The sequence below is a fragment of the Glycine max genome, chromosome 5 (genome assembly GCF_000004515.6).
Source record: "Glycine max cultivar Williams 82 chromosome 5, Glycine_max_v4.0, whole genome shotgun sequence".
Taxonomy (NCBI): Eukaryota; Viridiplantae; Streptophyta; class Magnoliopsida; order Fabales; family Fabaceae; genus Glycine; species Glycine max.
Window position 1 is genome coordinate 3,287,216 of NC_038241.2, and position 8,817 is coordinate 3,296,032.

Here is an 8,817-nt window from a genome sequence, read left to right on the forward strand (position 1 = left end):
AAGAACTAAATACATTTAAACATTTTAATATTATTTTGAAATTCATTTTTTTTACTTATAATTAAATTTAATAGTTAAGAAAGAGAAAACAATTTAGGTGTATTTGATTTCTAGCTAGTTTTTAAAATTATTTTGTTAAAGAAAATAAAGAAAGCAGGCCCTTACACTAAAGTCCATGTGTCTTTGCGACAACAAAAAAAGAAGTTCATGTGTCTCATTACATATTTTGTGTGTCTACCATAGCGACAACAAAATTAGAGTCGTACTACTCAAACTTTCTCACTACTAGAATAACCCTAATGAGTTTTGTTTTACTACATATAGCACCATTCAAAATGATCCGCACATTAATTTGAGCCAATACTACATTTGAAGGAAAACTGTTCGTGATGATTTTTCATTTATAGGTAATTCTGTTTATAGGGCTGTTTTTATGTATGATGGGTCGTTTGAAAAAGGAAACTTATTGGAAGGTCTAAGTTATGTAGGGAATGAGGATCATATGGGAGCTGTTCTTTCCTCCTGTAACTTGGTCTCTTTATAGACCGGTTGTGATTGCTATGGTACCATTGGCACCTTCTATATTATATAAATATATATATTTTTTGGCTGACAGAAAAAAAAGTGAAAAATATCTCTTAACTATTTCATTATTTTGTTGACTATCTCTCTTGTAATCAAGTACTTCTTTAATATATTCATTTTGCGCGCCTTTTGAAAAAACTATTTCCTTATTTTGGCTTTTAAAATTCCTATTTTAAAAATAAAGTTTAAAACTTGATAGATTTTAAATAAAAAAATTAATTATTGACTAAAACAAAAATATGTTATAAAAATTTGTTGTGTTTTATTAGTTACACATGGAAAATCAAATGGGTGTCACAATGTGGAATCAAAATCTTCTATTTCAATTCCCTGCCTCATTTTTTGTCCCCCAATAATTAGAAACTGCCACATCAATGAATGAATATAGATCACCTTTCCATTATAGCTTGGAGGGAGGACTAATCTTTTTTTTTATATATATGTTAGTTGTTAGAATATTAATTGTATTAACTGAGAAAATTAATCATGTGATTTTTTTTATCTTTAATCATATAACCTATTTTATATCTCTATGGAGGAGGAGGACTAATATTATAAAAAGTCAGGATGAACCCTGCGAGAGATCATTTATATTGAAGATGTATTGTAGTTGATGACATTCCAATCAAGACTTTCCTTCACCAGCAACAAGCAACAACTCCAAATGAGTTAGTTCTCCACATCTTCCTTGGTCAACCTTGCACGTAGCATAATCAACTACAACACTTTCACGTGCCACACTATCGCCTCTTTGTCTTCCTTCACCTTATGCTTTTGCTTCCGCTCCTTTTCCACCACCATATCTCGTTTTCTCTTCCTCGCTCCACTCTCCCTCTCTCAACCTCCACACCACCTTTTTCCAAACACCCACCCATCTCCTCCTTCACATCTCAACACCACCGCCGCCCGCCGTGCACATCGTCAAAATTTTGTTTGTGCCATCGCAAAAACTGAGCTACTTTCTATGCTTTGCACCACCCTAAAGTAATCAATTCTAAATAGGCATTCTTATTGTTTTAGGGCATGCTTGGTTTATGGCAGAATTTCGGTCAACTACATTGATTTTAGTTAGATTAAGATTGACTTGAATTTAGGGTGTTTAATTATTGAAATAAAATTATTTTTAGTTGAGAAAAATCAAGTTGAAATCAAAGTAATAGGGTATGTGTTGCTGTTACTTTATTTAATTTGGGAACTTTTAACTGTTATATTTTCTCTTGATACTACTTATCAAAATATGCTTTGTTTGTACACTGCTTGCCAATTGTCTGCAGTTACATTCTATATTATTCATTGAAATGATATTCACTGCTTGAGTAAGACGATAAGAGGTTTTATTACTCACTGAAATTTACTGCACCACTTGGCTAAGAGATTGTCTTATTACTCACTAAATAATATGCACTGCTGACTAGGAGATTGTTTTATTACTCACCAAAATAACATGCACCGCTTGTTTATGAGGCTATTTTATGACTCATCAAACTGGCACATATATAGCGCCTGATTAGAAGGTTGTTTTATTATTCACCACAATGGCATGCACCGCATATCTAAATGTTTATTTTATCACTCACTCACATGGCATGCACCGCTTGACTAGAAGGTTACTTTATTTCTCACCAAAATGACTTGCACCACCACTTGACTAGGAAACTGTTGTTTTGTTACTAATCAAGATAACGTGTGTGTTGTTTGTCGATCTAGAAGGTTACTTTGTTACTCACCGAAATAACGTGCATGCTTTCTCTAAGAGATTGTTTTGTTACTTATCCACATGACATCGCTTGACTAGAAAGTTATTTTATTTCTCATAAAAATAACTAGCTTGCACCACATAATTATGAAGTTGTTTTGTTAATGACCGAAATAGCATGCACCTCTTAGCTCTTGAAAAGGAAATTACTTTGTTATAGTCACCAAATATATATGAAATATGACTTAGATACACTTTCATGGATATATCCAACCGTGTCTAATTAAACTCAGTAAGCTTTGTCGGAAGTTAAGTAATTTAACTTTATTTTACAAAGAATGTCATCTATACACTTAGGTCTGAGTCCACCGATAAAGATATGTCCAATCCGAACTAGACTCAATAATAAACACTTTCAATAACCTAAATTAAGAAAAAATTAGCAAAAGAAACCATGTCATCCACTTTAACTTGGTCTTGCTTGAAAATGGTTGCAAATTCCGAGCAAGTCCATTGGCGTTAGTGAAAAACCCAACCAAATTTTTGGCGGTGGCGCCACCGTTGACGGCGGAGGTACGCTTAGGCGCCACCTTGCTGGTCCTCTTACCATCGCTGTGACTCTCCGAGGCAGAAGATCTCGAATCTTCCAGCGCTTGGACATGGGGCTTGCCTCTTGCATGGTGGGGTCCACACGCAGTAGGTTCCCTCAGCCACGCCTTCTAGCTCGTGGCTGTCGTTTGCCGTCTCTCGCGCCTCTTCGAACATCAGCGTCCTCATGGTTAAACGTGGACGACGAGCCGTTTCGACGGGAACGGACGTAACGGAAGCGTGAACGACGGGGTAAATGGTCTGATCTGGCCGTTGTAGAAAATGTCGCCGGCGGACACAGGGGAGGAGGAGTCGGGCGAAGGCATCGCCAACGTCGACCTCGTCGTTTTGTTGGTGGATGACTCTGGCGGCGATATAAGGACTCGGAAGAGTGGTAGCTGAAACTTCTTGGAGAAGATGGTGCTGAATGGAGACTGCCAACAATTTCAGCTTCAGCCAGAAGAAAAACACAAGAAAATGTGTAGAGAAGCTCTGGTATGGTATGGCATATATAGTTTTGTTTGGTTATGTTTGTTTAGAATTAATTTTATGATAATTAATTTGTTTTGATCAATACAACAAAAAATCAGTTTTTACGAAACGAAATATGAAAACAACTGTTAAAAAACAATTATAAGCTATTGTTTTATTACTCACCCACATGACATGATATACATGGCTTGACTTGGAAGTTCTTTTATTTCTCATTAAAATGACTTGCAATGCCTTGATTTATTACTCACCAAAATAACTTATGTCTGTTTGATTAGGATGTTGTTTTATTCTCATTGAAATAACATGCATTACTTGCTTAGAGATTATTTTTTATTTTTTACTCACTTAACTGCCATGCACAGCTTAATTTAAAGGATATTTATTATTCATTGACATGACATGCATCGCTTGTCTAAAAAATTATATTATTACTCACCTAGATGACATGCACTACTTGATTATGAGATTGTTTGTTTTATTTCTCATCGAATAACTTGTGTCACTCAATGAAGAGATTGATTTGTTACTCATGATCGACATATGCACCACTTAATTAGAAAGTTGCTTTGCTTCTTACTGAAATAACATGTTAACGACCCCTTCTACAGCTAGCAATTGCCACATCAACTAATGAGTCTATCACAATTCCAGGAGCTTTAAGGGAGGATTAATACTGTGAAAAGTCCACAATGAAAGATTAATATCTGTGTTCTGTGCAGGTCATGAGCAGCTAAAGGCATGATTGATGATATCTTATAATGTTTTGGAAAACTAATGCTCAATGATCAAGACCTGCATAAGTAACATGATATAATGTTCCAAACTGTTTGGGGATGCAACAGTCTTTTTATGGATGAATTATTTCATTGATTAATTACCTTTTCATATTCTATAAAACTATTTTTTATTGCATTTTTCAAAAGAGGAAGAAAGAGAAAAAAAAAGTTAAAATAAAACACGACAATGAGAAATTAATTATGTTATATTTACTTAATTATAAACAAAGATAAAAAAAAAAAACTTCCAATAAAAAGTATACATCAAAATGAGATATCTTCACATAAACTTAACTAGCCCCTTTAAATTTTTATCTCCAGCTCCGACACATACAACTAATACCATTGTCGTTTTCTTAGGTGAAGAAACCCTTCCTTAATGAGAGAAAAAAGTGTCTGAAAGCTGAGTTTCCATCTCTGCCGTGCTCACTTGATGCTCAACACTAGAGTTCATCAATATAAATTGAAGCAATATATTTAATTAGCTCAAACAGTCGGGTAAGATTTGGTCAAACCTAATAAAAATCGTCACCATCACTGGGACTTTACTGTCCTTACTAGGTTTTGTCCTTCTTGTTCAAGTAACTAAGCTACACATTTTGACTTTTTGAGATAACACCTTTCAGTAAGCCCTTCTAAACTTTAGGACATCCTTTTGGTTATTCCTTCTCGATACCAAGTACCTAAGGCTCCCTAAATTTTCCCCACTTTCTTGTTTTGTTTTTTCTTCTTTTTTTTATCGGCAAATGTTTCTTGTGCCTTAACACCTAGCTTCATCCTCTAAGCCTAACCAGCGCTAGTGCCACTGAGGAATGCAACTTGCAATGCTGATGGCACCAATGCTGCGACCTGTGACATTGATGACTACTATCCACTAGGATAAGTTATTGTACTGTATCAACATATGGAGTGGAGAAGAAGAAGGAAGAGAGTAAATTTATAAATATAACTACTCCAATGTTATAAACTGACAACCTTGACAATTAAACGAGGACAGATGAAATTACTTACCAAACTAAATTAATTCTATTTCATCGGTTCAATTCCCCCCCACCCCCCAAAACATGAATCATTTCTTCCTTGCACAAACTTATTATCCCAGGTCACCGCAGGTGTATTCGTTTCAATTGTCTAGTAAGTAAAATAAAATTAAGAAATAATGAAAGTCCAAATTAATTGACTTACTAAAAGGACGTCGTTTTGTGCATGCAAGTAAAAAGACTCGAATTTGAGATAGTTAATTCAAGTAAGAGGTCATTATGTTCTAAATCATGAAACAAATGTGCGAAACAATTCGGATTAGCAAACTCAACTTGATTTTGATTTTCTTTTTTCAGAGTTTACCAAACTAACCAATGAACACCCATGTCCCCTATCCCATGTGCAAAGAAAATATAGGACACTTTGAAGTCGGCAAATTGGAGTAACTATGATAAACGTCCGAACCGAAGTATATTTATTTCAACCAGTAACTGTAACCAACCAGAAAGAGAAAGTGATTTCTTTTGCTACACTATCGTCCGTCAACATCAAAACAAATCACCTATATCAGTATATCACCCTAAAAACAATTTAAAAGGTCTCAAATGACGCTCTACTTCTTAAGCAGTGGTTGCACTTGCACCCTCAATGTAAGTTTTGGTTAGTATGAGCATTGTGTTTCTTCAAGTATTCTATTCACTTCCTGTAATAGCTAATAGAACTCCCATATGAACAATCATTCCGTTCAAGCTGCTGGCTGTCCGCTTGCCATTCTTTCGCCTTGTCATCTTTAAAGTTTGCAGGTATTTTCTGAAAGACAAATTCACCAAGGTAGGTTAGAAAACCTATACATGCCGAAATGAAAGGAGCAGAGAAGACATGAAAAATATATCTCATACTTTCAAAAGGCACTATAATTATAAACTACACCGTTTCCTACCCAACTTAGATTTTTTTCTTTCTTTCTGGAATACAGTTTCCTACTAAAGACAGTAGATAATATCTTACTCTTGCACTTTAGCCAACACCTATGACACAGGCTAGCTCTTGTTCTTAAGAGTAACAATTCAGACAATTGTTCATACACATAAAGGAGACAGCAGAATTAACAGGACTAATTTGTTAATCAGCTTCATCTTTCTTTCCAAAGGAGGGGGTTTCAGTATTAAAACTCATTCAATGCCACTGACAAGTGACTACTGCCAAATAAATTCAATTTATACATTCCACAATATAAGCAGTCAGATCATATTCTTATTCCCAACTCATCATTTAACAATTATGTTAAACTAAACTCCAGCATGAACTCTATTTCACTTGGAAGCTAAACTCACTTCCAGGGTTTCCATAATAATCCAGAAGTAGGAAACACATTCACATCCAGCGTAAGTGTTATCAATTGCGGATAGTGGAAAATGGTGGAAATCCAATACTCTGCTATATCATAATATAGCAGATAGTGACTTGGACAAATGGCAGAAGTTGCATAGCAAGTGAAATATATGATATATATCAATTATATAAGCTAGAAGATTAAGTTGTATGCAAATAAAGTAAAATGCATAAAAATTGGCATAATATTAAAACAAAAGTTCAATTGGCCAGAGACTTGCTACAGATGACAAGAGGATGCAAGACACATGCTGCAAACACGACACTCATAGCGTCCACAAATAGCTGATGGAGTTGCAATCGCAATTTGCAAATCCAAGGAACTCCGCAATGCAATAGTGCTATAAGCAGCTATTTAACAATGCCGGCTTATATCTAGGAAAGATTTCATATTTCTGTGAATATGGATTTAATTTTCTGGTTTTCAAAAATACAATGGAAGATAAAACTGATTGACCCCAAATGCTTCCACGACAACCAGCAAAAATATGAACATTAATAAAGGCAATAGCGAGAAAGCAATGTGGACTAGGGTCATTACACATTTCCATTATTTAGACAATTTTGCCAGTCCAGTTATTCAAGACCTCTATTTTTACTTGAAGAAAACTGCAATCGTACTTTATAATATCTGCTCCTCAACTTACACACCCTTAGTTTAAAAAGAAATCATAGGTACTTAGTGAATGCTCAGCAATTTCAAAGCATTCAGAAAGCATAATGCTGCAAGACACCTTGTCTTGGATGTGATTCACACCATAAGCAATACCATAAATCTACTTTCAATATAAGAATCCTTTAGGCTAGCTTTTTTTTAATCTAAAACAGGACTAGTATGTCTGATGTTTGTAACTTCCTAGACAAACAAATGTGCCACAGCAAACGCATCTCTAAACTGAACTTAGAGCAATATTCCGAGAAAGAGATTAGAATAGATGTACCTTGGCTCTGAAAGATTTGATGACGGAAAGTAGCAATTTGTCGCCTGCTATTACTCTCACTTTCTGTATCAGCTCATGTCGAGAAATCCTCTTTTCCTGTAACCCAGATGAAAGCTCACTCAATACATAACCATTTCAGCTAAAGGAAAAAAACTAGCCACCGTCTCAAACTCTAAAAGCACTTACTCTATAATCCTTGTGAAACTTGGCAATGGAGGCAACCTCGGACGGAGGCAAAATCTTCGAAAGCATCGAAATCAAAGCTGGGAATGCCATCCACGGCGAAGAAGGCCTCAAAGGTTCCCCAATCTTCACAATCCCTACAAAATCAAACACACAGCATTTCGAAACAACATCAGGAATTAATCACAAAGCTAGCAAATACCAAAAAAACACAAACACAAACACCAAACACCAAACCTTTCAATGGTGAAGGAAGTCTGAAACTCAAAACATATTCGGGCAAAACATGAGTGTTGATCTGGTTACACCAAATAACATACTCCTTGGGATTGGAAAGATCATCCACCCCAGAATCAAACTCTTGAGAACTCGAACGGCATTGGTAGGAGCCACGTGGAACCACCTCCGTCTTCCCCAAGATAACGCGGCACAGCAACAAGTGCCTCAAACCGTCTTCGTCCACAACGGAACTCTTCACACTGCATTCCACACACGCAACATTCATAAACTCATAAATTCACAAATCAACATTGAAAAATAATCAAACAATAATTAACATTAAAATAATGAAATTGCGCGTGCCTTTCAAGTGGAGAATCTTGTGGAGAGAGACGCAGGCCGTTACTGTGAGCGTGACCGAAACCGTGCTGAATGATGTCATTTATCTCTTCCTTACTGGACGCACCGTACCAGGCGAACTTCACGTTGGCATTGCCGCCGCGCAATTCGGCCACGGCACGCGCGAAGACGTGAAAGGAATGTTGACGCGCCAGGGCCATGACGGAGGAACACACGTTTCTGCGAACTGCCAGAACCTCGGGTTTGAAGCAGTGCGCGACGAGGCCACGAACGAATCTGGTCCGGACGAGGTCGGCGTTTTCGACGAACGGCGGCGGCGTGTCTCCAGCGGAAACCCCGCTCTCGCAATCGGAAATTAGGGAATCGTCCTCGGCAGCAGGGCGTTTCCCCAATGGATCCATAACCTAAGGGAGGAAAGAGGAAATTGAAATTTGGAAGGGAGAGAGGGGGTTATGAGGAAAAGAGAAAACTTGGGTCTTGGGGGAAGAGGCAAGTTATGTTATGATAACGGAAACCGGCATAGAAAGAAAAAGAGAGGCGGTGGAAGGAAGACGTGCATCCTTGGGCGTTAAGGCAAAGGTCAAATTTTTCAACCTATTAA

At 36.8% G+C, this 8,817-nt stretch overlaps 1 protein-coding gene and 1 long non-coding RNA gene across 2 annotated transcripts; one reads left to right on the top strand and one right to left on the bottom strand.

The window, feature by feature from the left end:
• The first annotated feature begins 2,476 nt into the window (after positions 1–2,476).
• On the top strand, positions 2,477–5,708 carry LOC121174946 (uncharacterized). The gene is made up of 2 exons (XR_005891721.1): positions 2,477–3,369; positions 4,084–5,708. It is a non-coding gene; the product is annotated as an uncharacterized lncRNA (long non-coding RNA).
• Positions 5,565–8,817, bottom strand: LOC100813999 (probable inactive poly [ADP-ribose] polymerase SRO5). Its single transcript, XM_003525454.5, has 5 exons — positions 8,220–8,817; positions 7,875–8,116; positions 7,641–7,774; positions 7,455–7,550; positions 5,565–5,931 (listed from the first exon to the last, which is right to left on the bottom strand). The coding sequence occupies exons 1-5, from the start codon at positions 8,615–8,617 to the stop codon at positions 5,818–5,820; spliced, it is 984 nt and encodes a 327-aa protein (XP_003525502.1). The 5' UTR covers positions 8,618–8,817; the 3' UTR covers positions 5,565–5,817.

What these genes read in the sequence shown, in the direction of transcription:
- LOC100813999 (XM_003525454.5), bottom strand. Translation starts at nt 8,617, where the DNA reads ATGGATCCATTGGGGAAACGCCCTGCTGCCGAGGACGATTCCCTAATT. An exon ending in AGTTTCACAAGGATTATAGA is followed by an intron (nt 7,551 to 7,640) that starts GTAAGTGCTTTT and finishes TCTGGGTTACAG; the next exon opens with GAAAAGAGGATTTCTCGACA. An exon ending in TCAAATCTTTCAGAGCCAAG is followed by an intron (nt 5,932 to 7,454) that starts GTACATCTATTC and finishes TTTGTCTTTCAG; the next exon opens with AAAATACCTGCAAACTTTAA.